Consider the following 16,467-nt stretch of genomic DNA (forward strand, 5'->3'; position numbering starts at 1 on the left):
TAATATCCGCCCCCTCCAGTGAGCTCCTGTCCGCGGCTTCCCTTGCCCTGTTTTGCGTCCACCTCTCTCTCTCTCTCTCTCTCTGCATATTGCTTTCATTAGACATCTCTGCCTCTCTCTCTCTCTCTCTCTCTCTCTCTCCTCTCTTTCTCACTCGCACACACACACACTCCTCCCTCCCTCCAAGTGCCTCTTGTCCGGCCCCCCTGATCTCTGTGTCCATTGGCTTCCACGGGTCTATTTCTCATGTCCAGCCCCCCTCCCTCCCTCCCTCCCTCCTGCCTCTCTCTCTCTCTCTAATGACCGTCCATTGGTGTTGTTATTGCGCGTCCCGTCCGTCCCTCCTCCCACTCCCACTCCCACTCGGGTGCCTCGGCCCTGCCCATGTTTTTGTATGTCGGGTGTCCGTCCATCGCCTGACGTTCAAGTTCGCCGGGAACGTCACGTCCGTGCACTTGAACTTGCACAGCTCGGGGGGGGAGGGGGGCGGGGGGGTGTTGAGGGGAGGGGGGTGAGGGGAGGGGTGGCGGGGGGGGAGGGGGGGCTTTTGCCATTTTTTCCATCTCTCTCCCCTTCTCTCTCTCCATCCACCTCTCTCTCACTCTCTCTCTTTTTTCCTCTGCTCTCCTTTCTCAAAAAAGCCATGACGGCGATCCCGCGATCCATCTTCGCCTCCGCGCAATCTTTATATTATTTCTAATTTATTTTATTTTTTTTCTTCTTCTTGTGGATGTCAAAGGCGTTGGATGAAGATATTTTTTGCCCCACCGGAGTCTCCTCTCTAACCCCGGCTCTCCCCGATGTGATCCGCGCTGAACGCCGCAGCCGCCAGCCACCATGTCTCGCCGCAAGCAAGGCAAACCCCAGCACTTAAGCAAACGGGATTTTTCGCGTAAGTAAAGATGGCAAAAAAGAAAGAAATTTTCATTTCTGGCTCCCGTTGAATTCATTCAGCAAAGTGGGGAAAGTGCAGCAAAGCTGGAGCTTGTGGACACCGGACGCACCGCTCGGACCCGCGGTCAACTGGACTTAACAGCGTGGCGAGAAAGTGCGACACCTCCGTGCGTAAAAGCCACCCGGAGATTCCACCGAAGCCCGAAAGAGAGAAAAAAGTTTTGTGTGCGGCTATCCACCCGTCACAGCTTCTCTGTTACACGGCGAGAATGTGCATTCATAGGCTGTTAAATGCACTCGCTGTGGCTCCGGTGCCCCCACGGTCGCTCCGGTCAGTGGAAACGCGCAGGGCTCCCGGTAGCAGAGCGCGTCCTTTCCGCGGAGCTTCGTGGAGAAAATCACCCCGGAATATCACTGCCTGATAGTCCTGCAGTCAGTTTATTCATCTGCTCTCTCTCGTTCTATTTTTGGATTATTTTCAGGAAAAAAAAAAACTTGGAGGTGGATTTTTTGGATCGAGGGGGGAAAATCTCGTGTCCGACTGTTTACAACTGCCTCCCTCTATCAGCAGTTCAGTATTAGAGGGAACACAAATCGATATGCAGTTACACACTTTTTTAAAAAATCCCAGTGCCTCTTATGTAAAGGCTGTTTATTGATGTTTAGGTTAGACGAAATGCTTTCTTCCTGAAACAGTCAGCAGAACCTCGGCAGCTCAGAGTTAGAGACAAGAAACACAGCAACAGGACAACAGCATTTCTTGTCCTGTTGTTTTATTTTTCCCCCCAAAAAGGCAAATTTTACCAACAAAAAAATAAAATAACTTAAGATTCCAAAGCTTCACGTACAGTTAAGGTAAGGCATGGGTATCAGCTCATTAGTGTATTGCGGCCACGGTGTGTGAGCAGAAGCCACAATTTTCAAAAAAAAAAAAAAAAAGAAAGAAAAATGTTGGGGACTGAATTCGTCTTTACGCACAGCGTTTATATATCACCTGATCTTTATTTATTCCGAGTAAATTGGATTTATTTACTCACACGGAGCAGAATATGTGACGAGAGAGCAGATGAGTGTTTGGAAACTGCAGGGCAATTGGCAAAGTGGCCGTGCATCGCCCGTACCATGTGCTACGCTTCGCAGGGTTTCAGCGTCTCTCCAAGCGGCCGCAGACGCAAAATAAGAGGATATTTGGGCATCTTTACGCACCCGGGCTTAATTATGTTTCGGCATGTCGGCGGGCTGTCTTTGCCTTGTGAGAGAGCGCGCGCGCGTGTGTGTGTGTGTGTGTCCGTTTGGGTGACAGCGCAGCCACCATGGCCGCGTGCCGTCGCTAGGAGGCAGAGCGCGATCAGAAAATCCAGCTCCCAACTTGAACCTGATGAGTTTCACCGCCACCCCTATCTACACGGGCTACTATTTGGCGATCTCTTTAGAATAAAGGGAGAGTGTACAAGACATGGGGGAGGAAGGATGGAGCAGTAAAGAAGGGAGGGTGGAGGACACCCCCCACCTCCTCCTCCTCCCCCACTCTCTCTCACACACACATCCCTGTCTACATATCCTCTTCATCACCCCAAACTCACTTTCTCTCCCCTTATCTCCATTTTTTTTGCATCACATTTTTACATACATGCAGGCTGCAGTCAGGGTATGCAGCTGTGCTCTAATGTGCCTGCAGCATTTGCGTTTTAACCCCCCCCTAAAAACCACCCTTACACATATTTCACAATTGTTACTAATGGAGCTCAGATTTCGGCCTGTCCTTCTAAAACAAGCATTAATTCCTGATTAGTCCTTGTTTTTTAGCACCTGCATCTTTTATTTTTTTGCCTCCACAATTCTACATTTATAGGACACGGTTTGGAGTGCACCGCTTTTCCAGTGCTCGATTTTAAAACCGCATGCTCAGGCTTGAATTTAAGGACAGAATGGAACAAAAAACCAACAGTGTGATTTTCAGTGCGTTAGCTTTACACTTCCTCCTCTAGATTAAATTACACGATCGGTTTCATTGTCAGTTTCTATATTTTGTCCAGACGGATTATTATTATTATTATTATTATTAATTGTATTTTCAGAGTACACAGAGCTAGCCTTCCAGCAGTTAAGTTTTCTGGATTGGTCAGACAGGTGGAAGTTTAAGGACACACTCTGGAAACACGTTTCCAGTGTTATTTTTCTCCTTTGAGAAAATGTGACGGCTTTAATATACATGTTTTGACAGGTGAAGCAGCACAGAACCACACTCGTCCCCCTTCTTCTCCTCGTGCTGTTTATTTCTCTGCCCTAAAATGAGACAGAAATCAGCTCTTTAAACACATTTCTGTTGCACCGAGAGTGTGCTCTGCTTTGTATTTTAGAAACCTTATTTGGGTCTCTAACCCTTGGTCCTCATGCTCCATTAAATCCAACAAAATGTTTTTTTTTTTTTTTTTTTTTTGTCAAAGCCTAGATATCCAGGCTCGAGTTTAACTTTGCGTAGTGAGGGGCATGCAGCTTTCATTAGATTTTTATATATATATGTATTTTTTTCTAATGTTTTATCCGGTGAATTTAACACCCTCAGGAGCTGTTGTGTAACTTGCGTAACGTTGTGTTGACCTGAAGTTAAATCAAGTGTGTGTGTGTGTTTGTGGGGAGGTATTGATGAGGTAGTGGTGATCGGTGCAGCACGGTAACTTGTCATGTTCATCTTCATATTCCAGTTTTTTGCGCACAGATGTCGCGCAGGATTGCGGCATTCGAATGATATTTCCTTGAGGGGTTGTTGTAGTCTACATTCAGACCCCCCCTCCCACCTCCCTCGCTCCTTTCTTACACACACACACACTTGCATGCATTCCCGCACACACACACACACACATACACACACACTCAGTTACACATGCATGCACAGGAGCCCTATCCTATCCCTGTTATCAGACAAAATCTGTACCAATCACCCAGACAGTGAAAATTAAAATCTATTTTTTGATTCTCAGTGGTCTTAAGTTCATTAAAATGTGAAATTGGCGGCTGACTAAAGAAGGTCATCATGCATTAGGCGGCTAGCACAGAGTCAGACTCTTCACCTTGGACTGGAAGATTTCCTTTAAAAGAGGGACAGTGAATTATGTTCTCCCGTTTCGCTCCCCTAATTCGGCCGACCGCTCTGTTCGCACTCCTCTCCCTCCACTGCGGGATGAATCTGGGCTCCACAAAAGGCTCCTTAAAAAAAAAAAAGAAAAAAAAGAAGTAGTCAGGAGTTAATCCGGCCTCGGAGGGCTGAGGAATCGGGTTGAACGGCTCATTTTGGGGGCGATTTCTCGCCGTACAACAGGCTGGTGTCTAAGAACTATGAGTCAGGCACATGTAGCCGAGGCGGAGGGAAGAGTTTTTCTTCTCCCAGACACACGATCTCTCGCTGCTGTGCCGCCCGTCCTCCGTTCTCCTCCGTCGGCACATATGTTGGACATGTTTGTGACAGTTTCCCCTTCTGCTGATTATAGGATCACACCCTGTACAATCGAGGTCAGGCAGCTCATCTACACATTTAGTTTTTTGGTGAAAGCTGTGTTTAACTGTCACTTCTCTCAGCTTCCCCTGTCATTGGCTATGAAATTGTTATCTTTTGAGCGATCTGATTGGAGCTTTGCAGCTATTTAGGATATTATTTCCCACCGTTTATTCTTATGATCAGCTTGCATTGTAATTTCAATCCTTTCCCCCTTTGCACTACATACATTTCTATCATTACAAGGCACATTCTCTCACCCCTCATTGTGTGCACCGCATGTCAGCCTTTTATTTAGCTCTGTGTCTAACTCTGATCCTTTGTGTGACAGAAGGAGAAATGTTGTTGTGCACTGCTCCTTGTCATCAATTCCTTCAGATATTTGTATCAATTGGTTCAAGAAAAAGGAAAATATAAACATGTGGCTTTTGTTTTTCTGCTCAGCGTAAGCGTCACCTTCTAATTTTTTTTCTTTTGCTCACTCTCCCTCTTTCCTCCCACCCCTCTCTTCTTCTCCCTCTTCCTCTGCGCTCGTTTCCCCCCTCTGCCTCACCAGCAGCCGAGCCCCTCTCCACGGCCGTCATCTCGTCGGAGGAGCTGTCGGAGCGCTGCTCGGAGCACTCGGAGGAGAGCGGCAGCCTCAACGGGCACCACCCGGGCTCGACCGTGGGCCGGCTGGCCCGGCTGGGTCACGACGCTCACCCCTCCCTGGAGCAGGACCTGCTGACCTGTGGCCAGTGTCAGGCCACCTTCCCCCTGGCGGACATCTTGCTCTTCATCGAGCACAAGAGGAAGCGATGCCACGGCCCGCCTTGTCTGGCCGTGGGCAGGGGGCTGGACAAGCCGCCCTCGCCCTCCCCCGGCTTGGCCCTCACCCCTTCGCCCGCCCTGGGCTCCCTGCGCAGCCGGAGGCCTGTGGAAGTTGGGGTCCAGGCCACGTTGGCAGATGAAGACGAGGATCGGTTCTCATCTCCCCGGGGAATTTGCCCCAAACAGGAGCCGCTCCCAGGTAACCAGACCTGCTTTCACATCAGTCCACATACATCACCTCCCACTTTGTCTGGATTTAATCACAGCTGCTCTGAACTTAAACAAAGAGAGGACAGTTTTACCGAGGCAAGTGTTGCCAAAGATGTCTTGTGTGTGTGAATAAGGGAGTAAATTTAGAGCAAAATCAGACAGAATATAAATAGAATATAAATATGGAGAATATGGGTCGATTTGTTCCCTTTCCCACAAACATCACATGCAGAGGCATTGGAATGGTGTACATGACTGGATGTGGGTGCCTTCTGCAGAGCCAGGTTGTGTTTTCACATCACTGTTGCATTGTCTCTGTGTTGTGTTGCCTTAAGGCAGCGTCGCCTGCAGTTTACCGTACATGTTGCCTTCAAGTTTTTGGAACGAACCGTTTTTAGAGGGAAACAAGCACATGTCAGCTCTTGAGAAAGAAACAGGATTGAGAGACTTGTTTGGGGTTAACAAGGTTTGTCAGACAAACTGCAGACAGAGGGACGTCACACATGTGCGTGTGTGGTAGGGGTGGGCCCAAAAGGAATACGCCTCTGTTCTGACACACACACTTGTTTGATTTAGGGAGGCTTTCTCTTCATCGTTGTGTGTTTGCGTTACCAGAGACAGATGCCCAAAACTGACCTGTTATTCTTTAGCTGATCCACTGAATTAAACGCAGGACGTGTGTGTTAGTACATTTGTGCAATCCCAGTCTGCCCCAGTCGGCCCACAGTGACCGAATCCCAGGGGCCGGTGGCAAAGTTACACGAGTGACCTTGACTTTGAGGTGCCACTGGTCAGTGTGTGTGTGTGTGTGTGTAGCTGCACGATCGTTGGCTGAACTGTGTGTTTGTGTGTGACTTTCAGGCTGGGGAGTAACTGCAGCCTCTCTCTGGGATAGGGTGCTCAGACTGTGTGTTTTTTTTTGCGTAACGTGTGTGTGTGTGTGTGTCGTGTCGAGTGTGTGTGCCTCCCTCTCATGTGGCCCGAGCAGATGTGTCCTGCTCTCAGCGCGGCCCACCCCCCACCCCCCCAACCCCCTTTCCACAGCCACATCTTGCCCGACTAAACGCAGCCCCGACTCTCCATCGCTTTCGTTCGCTCCCCTCTCCGAGTTTCACCCCCGCGCCAAACTTCATAGGTAAAACAGACGATTTTTCTCCTCTCCCTCTCCCTCTCCTTTCTTGACGCCTTTCGCTGAGCAAGAATCATATGAGAAGAGAACAGAAAGAAGGAAAAGATAGCTTTTGGTTTCCTCATGGAGGGGAAAGTCGTTTATTTAAAGCGCCTTAACACCACTAATTATTTGTTGCAGCGCCATTTTTTTTTCTTCCTTGTGCATTTTAATTAGCAGTAGTTTTTAGTGGCGGGCTGCCTGTACTAAATTAGCCGTTACAGAGAGAGAGAGAGAGAGAGAGAGAGAGAGAGAGAGAGAGAAAGATGAAATAGAGCAGCGGAAACACACGAGCGAAAAAGAAAAAAAAACAAAACAAAAAATGCACTTCATCATCGTTCATGTGCCTTGAACGCACCTCAGGAATCCTAAATGTTGCAGTTTGTTTTCCGTTCGGGGGCTTTAACGCGCGTTCGAGGGAAAACGAGCACGATAAGCTGCTCAAGGTTCCCGTGATTTAAAACGTACGGTCGCAGGATGAGGAGGGAGGTGAGGAGAATTAAACTGAAGATGAGTCTGACCTTTGACCTTCCATCTCCAGGGGACGAGAAACACGAGAGAGAGTGCGGGGTTTTTTTCTTTTAGCATGTGTTTCTGCAGCGTCTATATGTTTCAGCGCACACACTGACTCCACACACACACACACACACACACACACACACACACACACACACACACACTCTCTCTCTCTCGCAGACACTCACCAGCTAAACTGGGTTATTAGAGCGATTTACATCATAATACAGGCGTCTGGTTGCTTCAATGGCGTTGTGTGTGGGAACGTCTTGGTAGGAACAGCTGTACACTCAGACAGGAGAAGGGAGCGGGACGGCAGCGTTATATATCTTGTCTCACGTCGACGTCAAGCTGAACAGCAGACGGGCCGAGCCCTGCTAAATGTTTGCCGTGAGGAATTTTAGACTCAAAAGGAAAAGCCCCGGCCCCCTTAAACCGGCCCGTCTGCTTTATTCTACACCCCTCCCTCCTTGTAGTCGCCGCTCTTCATTTTTTTTGCGGCGCTTCCCTCTCGGACGCACGCCGGCTCGGGCGCCGCCGAAATTCACGCGTCAAGTCCATCCCGATGGCCGATAATTAAAGCCAGCGCTCCCCTCCCCTCCCCTCCCCCCCTCCCCCATCACCGACCCCAGCTTTCATCGTAATTGACCTCAAACTGTCACGGCGAAGTAAATATGTGAAGGACAGAAAAAGAGGAAGAAGAAGAAGAAGAAAAAAAAAACTAAACGATATATATAAATAATCTGCAGGAATTTCAGGCACGATTCTAGCCATCCAAAAGAATTCCTAATGACAAAAAAAGGAGGCGAGGCGAGGAATGCATGTGTGTTTCTTATTTGTAAATGCTGGCTTGGTGTTCCATGGCGTTCCTTAGGCCTCAGACATTAAAACCGCCAGAGTAGCAAAAATCCATCCAGAAACAAAAAGCAGAAACACTTAACTCGCTGAATAATCATGATTGACCTTTAGATTTTTAAGCTTCTGTTGAGGTTCAGTTTTCCTGTGATTTTTAAATCAGCAAATATACGACACGAACCCCGGAATTTTATCATCTTGCTGCTTTCTTTTTTGCTCCTGTGAGAAACAAGGGAATATATTTCCCCCCTCATCTCCTGTTTATCTCATTAAGAAGTGCTATGTTTTCCTGCATGCATCTATCTGCCCATATAATGTGGCGGCGGCGGCTTGCTCCTTGTAAAATATGTATCAGCGTCTCTGGTCAGAGAGAGCTGCAGAGCTGCGAGGCTCAGAGGAACACAAAGCGTCGGACTTGTGCCGGAACGCTGGTATTTACATATCAAACAGCTCCGACCGAGGAGAACCGAGACATTACCTGTGTGTGTGTGTGCATGGCTCTGCTTGTGTGTGTGTGTGTGTGTGTGTGAGGGCACTGTACAGCCAAAATGCCGATCAGTGATGCAAAAAGGCAGCGTGCCCGCCCACTCACACCACACACAGACACACACACAGACACACACACACACGCGGTTAGAGCTCTCTCTCCTGCCCATTTATTCTATTAATCCCTGACTGAGATGAAAATTCTGATTATAATCCCCGAGGCGCCCCTCATTCAGAAACAGCATCACTAATGTCTCAAAAGAGAGGGGTTTGCATGCGTGTGAATGACCACGTCCTGCTTCTTTTTTTTTTTGTTCCTTTTTACCCAAAAAGTGGTTATGATTTAGAAAAAAAAAAAAGGCTTGAAAATTGAAATTTAGAAGGAATTCTTTGTGGATTATCGCTACAGTAAATACAACGTCTGCTGTCCGGTTTTGCCAATTGATTTTGTCGTAATTAGCATGAAGGATTTAATCCTTCCCTCCGCAGAGAAACGAGTCCTAATGTGTGCGTGTTAATGAGCCTGAATTGATACGTGGCCAGTACAAAGAATTACCCATCTCGCTGACCAGTGATTTCAGTGAGAAGTATTGGCTGACGAGCTGTGTTAGCCTATCAATATTAGCTCATTAGCGTTGATATTATCTCCGCTAAAAGATGATGATAAATCCATAAATTTCCCGGGACTAATTTATCAGCTTAGGCCCAAAAATTGAGTCCTTCATCCTGGTTTCCCACCCCACCCCACCACCACCACCACCCCCCGAAGAGTCATCCTGGCTTGAAGCCTCGTGACATGAGCATTGTTAGTCCATGATCTACTGATTAGCAATTAGCTTATCATTCCCGGCTAATGCTACCCACCTCAATACACATTAGTGCATTTTTAACACCCGCTCATTGTCTGGCTTGGTGTCAGATCGCTCTCTCTCCGTCTCATGTCTGTCCTGTCCCTCCTCTTCTTCCTTTTTTTTTTTTTTTGGCTCATGCATCTCTCTCTCTCTTTTTCTCTCTCTCTCTCTCACTCACTCACTCTCTGCAGCATTAGCAGTCAAATGCAAATGCAGGACAGCCAATTGATACTGAATCAATTACAGTATGTTTGGTGTGTGTGTGTGTGTGTGTGTGTGTGTGTGTGTGTGTGTGTGTGTGTGTGTGTGTGTGCTTCACGCTGAGGCGCGTCCCGGCGAGCCTACAAAGAGATTTCACACACTGGCTGCCATTACTAATCTATTGTTGCTCCCTCTTTATGTCCGTCGTTCTCCCTCTCTCCCTCTCGCTCCACGTAAGATTTTATTTAGTGGACTCGAGTGCGGCGTTTGAACAGTGGGAACGCGGCTGTGTCGGCATTTCCAACGAGCCCCGGCCGAATGTAAACACGGTGGCGTGTGTGTGTGTGTGGAAAAAAAACACATCAGCAGCAGCAGCAGCAGCAGCAGCAGGGTAACACATGCAGCGAGCTACTGGGATGACTGGGGGAAGCTAATAATCTGGCACCCGGGCCAAGAGGCCGTGTTGTGGTTTATATTTAGCACTGACGAAGAAGCTCGTGCATGCTGACGGCGTGTCTGCGATCCAGACTGAACAAAAACAAACCAAAAAAAAGTGGTTATGTGATGCTGGTGGTAGTAGAGAGCAGCAGGAACACAGTTGGAAGCACTTGGATTTTAAGATGCGTTTTTACTTTCCTCCGTTCGGTGCTGGGAAACTCCAAACCAGCGAGCCTGTTGATTTATCCTTTATCCTGTTCGGTAATGCTCACAGTGCACACACACACTCATATTTTGTTGCATAAGATTAGAGTATTAGGGCGGCATCATTGAATTGCTAACTAAATCTCATCCTGGTTCTGTATTTAGACGTTTACTCTCGCGCTTTCTTCCTGATTAGAAGCTCCAGAAACATCCTGGATCTTATTCCTCTTCAACCTTTACCTCCTACTCTACCAGGTGAACACATCCAGTCTTCAAGCTCCATAGCTGCAGGCTGTAACCTCCGGTCCCAAGCCGAACTAGCCCCGATCACATCACAATAACATCAGCAGGGTTACTGGTGGCTCTCCCAGAGAAACATTATACAATTGATTTTTCTGGCTGCGCAGCACTAACAAAGGCAAGACAAGTGACGCACACTAGGGCCAGGGCCGCTGCTCTGAATGTGACCTTGGCGTTTTTTTTTTTTTGTGGAGCGGTAAAGATGATGTGAGTTTCTTTGTGGTATTCGGCGGTTTGATATTTGAGGTGGCAGCGACGCGGGAGGAAGTAACTTTGGGGCGATTGTGGCCGCAAATAGTTTAAAATACTCGCAAAAGAGGTGCGCCGGGCGATCCTAGCAGGGCCGGACTCCTGTGGCGCCATGGGAAGAAATGCGTTTCACTGAAGCTGGCATTTTTTAATAAGCAGAAGAGACTTCCACCTCTGCAGGACAGAAAACAATAACCAACGGGGTCATTATGTGCAGCAAGTTGCTTTGGCTGCCGCGTTTATTTTACGGTGCAGATTAGTTTTGTCATTTGTAGGGAATGATTTAAAATTTAAAACTCTTTAAGGATTGTGTCTGGCGAGTCTTCCTGTGACAAATCACACAGGAAGTGCTTTGCGTGTGGTGGGTTTGGAATAAATAGAAGAAGAACAGGGCATGGACAGCAACATCCACCACCACGACCACCGCCACCGCCGCCACCACTACCACCGGGGATGCAAAGACAACAACAACATCAAAGAGTTAAAAAATAAAAATAAAAAGTCCAAGGGAAAGACGTCACCCTGCCCACACACTCTGACTGACAGCTGATCCCTGGGAAGTGCGGCAGAGACGCGCCACCGCAGCGACGGGCGGCCGTACATGGAGGCAGATCTGATGGAAACAAAAAAAGAAGGATCTCCCAGGGCCAAACAAACCACGACGACGTCGACGACGGAGGAGCACAATGAGACGTCAAAAAAAAGAGCTGCGTTGTCCCCCCCCTGTCCTCCTCCCCCTCCTCCCCCACCCACCCCCCCCCCGGTTTGCAGTATTTACAGCGCGTGTCAGGGATGTCCGTGACGTCAAGCGGACTACTGTACGCGCTCTGTGATGGAGGATTGTTTATTGATCTGGCTCTTTGTGTTTATGCGAGCTCTTCGACATCCACGCTACATTTACTTCTTCGTGGTGAGAGGGAAAGCTGCTGTTTTTGGCTCGCTCGCTGCTCCCTCTCTCTCTCTCTCCGTGTGTGTGTGTGTGTGTGTGTGTGTGTGTGTGTTTGTCACGCACGCCCTCGGCTCGGTCTGCTCGGAGAGGGTTGCACATGCAGCTCAGCTCTCTTATTAAGTTGAAGGCAGTTGAAGGCCTGTTCGTAAAACTGTTTATACACTACAAAGCTTATTTATATAGGCCACTGGATTACAGACTGGCTCTACACACCACACATGCACGCACACACAAACACACACACATATACATATATATATGTTGAGTTGTCACTAGCCAGATAAGTGTTCATTCATCAGTGCTTCCTCTTGCTCTCTGCGTCCATGTCATTACTCACAACATGCCTACTGTCCATGTCAACAGGGAAGCGTGTGTGTGTGTGTGCAGGCAGCGTGGATGCAGGACATCCCTTGGTAAACTGTGCCAGAGCTGAGTTGGCATTGTGTGTGTGTGTGTGTGTGTGGCCAGTGCATGTGCATTTGTGCGGAAGGGCCTGGCTCCTTGCGCTGGTTTCGTTTTTCCCCGTTTGGCTGAAGAGCTACTACGACGGCAGAGGAGCAGCAACACCAGAAAATCCACGCTGCCGCCCTGAAACTGTGTGTGAGTGTGTGTGTGTGTGTGTGTGCAGATAAGAAGACATACAGCAGCACACACTATTTACTGTATCGCGCACGGGCGGTTCTAATCTTTTATTTTGGCTCCGCGAGCATCGGTTTGTTTCCTTCCGTCAGCCCTCGCCGCCTCTTCCGCCGAACAGCCCTTCGCCCCTGCAAATTAAAAGCACGTTTGACGCTTAAATAAAGTCGTGTTATTCCATATTTCTTGACGCGCACAACTCACTGCGACGCTGCAAGGCTTAGACGGCCGTAAACTGCTGGACCGTGCGGCTGCTGCAGTCGGAGATCAGCAGAAAACACACGGAGCCGGACACAAGCTCAGTCCCTAACAGCAGTGATGTCAAGAACCTCATAGTCAAATTGTTTTTTAAGTCTCACATATGAATTAGCATTGTGACCCTGCAAAGCCACCTTAAAGACGCGATGCTGGACTCTTTATTTTGTGACGTAACGCTGATCAAACTGAATGATAGTAAAACAACGGATTACCTCTAAAGCCCACTGACATTGATGGCGTCGTACGGCGACGTGCTGCTGATTTGTAGTTTTCACATGGCTGTCTTTGCAGAGCCATTTTCACAGTCGACTGCTTTTTTTCTCCCCCTCGTGTGTCTTGATATGGTTCAACTGTCTGTAAATATCTGCTACGTGTCTTCTCTTTTGGTTTTTTTTGCCTCTCCCAGCGTGAGTTTCTCTACATTATTCCTTTCGTAGCTTATTACATAAGTACATTTAAGACTTATCGTCGTGCTCATCCGCCACACCGCTCTGCTCCATTTCTCTCATTTAGTTGTCGCACTCCCCCCCCCCCAAAAAAAACTGCCCAGCTACTGTGAAAATAATAAATATAACATAACTCTGAATACGCACAGTATCAATATTGCAATGTTTTCTGTTGTGCCAGTGAAGAGAGTCGGGAAATCATGGGGTGAGAAGGAGGGTAGGAAACGCAGCAAAGGAATCGAACTGACATCGCTACAGCATGAGATGGTGCCCCATGCACCTGCATTTAATAGCAACCAACACAAGTTTATACAAGACTATACAATCTATGCAAACTGATTGACAGGATGGGAAAGTTTCTTGCAGACACAAAGCGATCGATGGAAGCTGCAGGTCGACTATTCAGCCAAAGAAAGTCTACTTCAAGCCTACTGTTTTTTTTTTTTTTTGCATACCAACTTGAACTGGTGTTCCTTCTCTGCCACGTTCCAGAAAGAAATAAGTCCATTAATAATGATTTTTAAAAAAAGCAAAATTAAGCGTTTTAGATCAAAAACTGTTCAGCATTGTTCTCTTTCAAAATGATTTGCTACTCACTGTGACGGCACAAACACTGGCTATTTTCATGTTAAACCCCCCCAAAAAGCTGTAATTGCACTCAGATGTCGAGGAACACGCCATTTTAAACAATGCTTTTAAAAAAATAAAAAAAATAAATAAATCACACGCATAAACGCACACACAATACGTACAAGGAACTCCCCCATCGCCACCAGCAGCAGCAGCAGCAGCAGCAGTGCTGACTTTTCCCGATAATTTGCGGAGGCTCATTTGAATTTTAAGCGCTACTTTAATCTTCAAAGCTCAAATAGCTTTATGAATATGCATGCAGTGGGCAGACTTTAGTTCATTACCTAGTTGTAAATTCTAATGACCATTAGGTCCTCACAGTAATTGCCAATTGTTTTGCATTTTTGATTGGCCTATTACCATGCGCATTCGTGGCGCACATCAGCCACGCTTGTCAGAGCCGGCATGTCAAGGGGTGTTTGTGTGTGTGTGTGTGTGTGTTTTCTCATTTGTGCCTTGGGTTACAGATATGTTTGTGTGTGTGTGTGTGTGTGTGTGTGAGCTGGGTGTGTTTTTTAGGCTGATATAAATGAAAGTTGCATTTTTTTTTTTTTTTTTTTAATTGTGTGAAGATTGAGAGCCGAGCCAGAGATTGGACATATTTAATTTACATGATGTCTCGTCTGTTCCCTCATTACACTGCTTGTCTTTCACAAACACACACACACACACGCGTGCACTCACAAAGTACGCCCAATGCAAACCATCTGGCTCTCTCCTGTACGTGTCGGTCTTGACATGGTAAAATGATTTCTCAATGCCCATCTCTCTTTCTCTCTCTCTTTCTGTCAGCCTATTCATTTTTAGTGTCACCCCCCCCCCCCCCTTCGCCCCTCGCCCCCTCCCTCTTCTTTCTGTTTCTCCTTGAACAAACAGATGTCAGATACCTCTCTTTTCTCCCTCCTCATCCCTCCCCGACTCTATCTGAGGCTGCCATTTTGGAGACAGTGATTCGTCTTCCTAAGTGAGTTTCTCTGTAAACATGGATGAAAACTCCTTTAAAGAAAAAAGAAGAGAGAGAAAGAAAATGAATTCCATTGTTCTGCCCTCGGCGGAAAAAGAAAATGCAGCTCTTTCTCTGCGTGTGTGTGTGTCGCGCGGTTGCGTGTACACACAAGAAACCAGGCACCTGTGTGTAAACACTCACAGACGCACACTTCACGCTACCTTTGTAGTCGAAGAGAAGCTCGCGAGAAAAAGAAGACAAAAAGGGAAAGTCAATAAAATAAATCAATTTTCATCTAATAATGAGGCCGGACAATTAAGAAAGTGAGAACAACAAACAAGAAGAACTAGAGCTGAGGCGCTAATCTTTATGTTTTCTTCTTTTGGTTCCCTTTGTTGCTTTTTTCTTTTTTCTTTCCTCCTCTTTTTTTTTTATCACCCTCCCTTTTTACCTCCTGCCACACACACTCACACACACACTCACACAGAGACTCGTCCTTTTCCTCATGTCTTCCCGGTTTGTGTACAAGTGCTGTGAGGGAGATATATGAACCTACATTGCGATGAAAAGGAATTCTTAATTGCCCAGAAATGAGCAATGTTACAAACAGCGGTGTAATGGACGCAGCCGAGTGGAAGGAGTGTGTGTGTGTGTGTGTTTCGGGGGGTTGTCTCCGGTGGGACTCACGAGACCTGTTTCCTGAGGTCTCTTTTAGCCCCCTTACAGATACACTCTCTCTCTCTCTCACACACACACACACACACCCTACATACCTCTGGCTGCTGTTACTCACTTCAAAGTTGTTAATATTCAGCTGGGAAACTGTATCCAGAACACAGCTAAATTATTAAGCGTATGAACTTTTTAGGCAGTAAGATGAACTGATGGGCCACATCTATGAGATCCTCCTCTTCTTCACATGTGTGTGTGTGCATGTGTGTGTGTACATGCCCTCTCCTCCCTGCCCGATGCTTGGTCTTTGGCCAAGGGCATGCATAATTGATCCCGTGCCCGCTATCATTTTCTTGATGTAATTGCCCCGGTAAGATATGATGAAATCTAATGGATAATTCATCCCCCCAAAACGGATGAAGAACCGCAACAGAAATGTACGTTTTAGGCGTTTTTTGTCTCTGTGTGTGTGCATGTGTGTGTGGTAGTACACTAATATACACAAAGATTTTGTGTGTGTGTGTGGTCAATTTGGAAGCGGATATCGTTGCAAAGAGGTGCATGAGGACAAAAGGGGTTGTTTCGTGCGTTGTCAAGGAAAACTGACTACATGAAGTTCATGATTGTGTACATGCATGAAAGATATCTTTACCAGAATAAGGATAAGATGGTTTAAGGCTATGTGAACGTCATAATTTAATTCTTCCAATGGGATGTAAAACAATCAACTGTCTTCTTTCTTTTGTTTTTTTTTTATTCCCGCGAAAAAATAAAACGCTTCAAGAGCTTTAAGAGTTTTCAAATTTCCCCCAACTTGTAGCTCGAGTCGCACAGTCGTTTAACCCCAGACATGATGACAAAATTACCCTCCAAATTACGCTAACAACATTTGGACGTTTCCCTTCAAACGCTCAACTCGATCTGGATCTGCAACCTCCAAACGCAAACTACAAAAAAATAAAATAAATCCGCGCGCTTAAAAAATAAAGACATCGCCGCTCTTGTTAAATAAATATCGAGGGCGAGCGTAATTCCTTGAGCTCTCGCTCCGCCGCAAATAAGTCGGGAGGAAAGCCAGTCCTCTGTGGGAGCGTTTTAAAAGCCCAGACAGAAAAAGTACCTCCACCTGCTTAATATGAATTCCCCTCCTTTTTTTTTTCGCTCTCTCTGCCTTACTTCTTCCTCTTCTCTTTTTTTCCCTTGTCAATCTCCCCCCTTTCTTTCTTTTTGTTCTCCTCTGCTGCAATTTTTCAGT

At 47.0% G+C, this 16,467-nt stretch overlaps 1 protein-coding gene across 2 annotated transcripts in view; it reads left to right on the forward strand.

The window, feature by feature from the left end:
* The first annotated feature begins 596 nt into the window (after positions 1-596).
* The window catches only part of LOC311500416 (B-cell lymphoma/leukemia 11A-like), a 47,483-nt gene continuing 31,612 nt past the window's right edge, over positions 597-16,467 (forward strand). The window contains exons 1-2 of one of the 2 annotated variants that reach the window (XM_084561808.1): positions 597-892; positions 4,944-5,396. In XM_084561808.1, the coding sequence (XP_084417934.1) occupies positions 838-892; positions 4,944-5,396 (508 nt within the window). In that variant the 5' untranslated portion in view covers positions 597-837. The remainder of the gene's footprint in view (positions 893-4,943; positions 5,397-16,467) is intronic. The other variant, XM_084561809.1, reaches the window with a different exon arrangement.

The sequence above is a fragment of the Chelon labrosus genome (genome assembly GCF_963514085.1).
Source record: "Chelon labrosus genome assembly, chromosome: 15".
Taxonomy (NCBI): domain Eukaryota; kingdom Metazoa; phylum Chordata; class Actinopteri; order Mugiliformes; family Mugilidae; genus Chelon; species Chelon labrosus.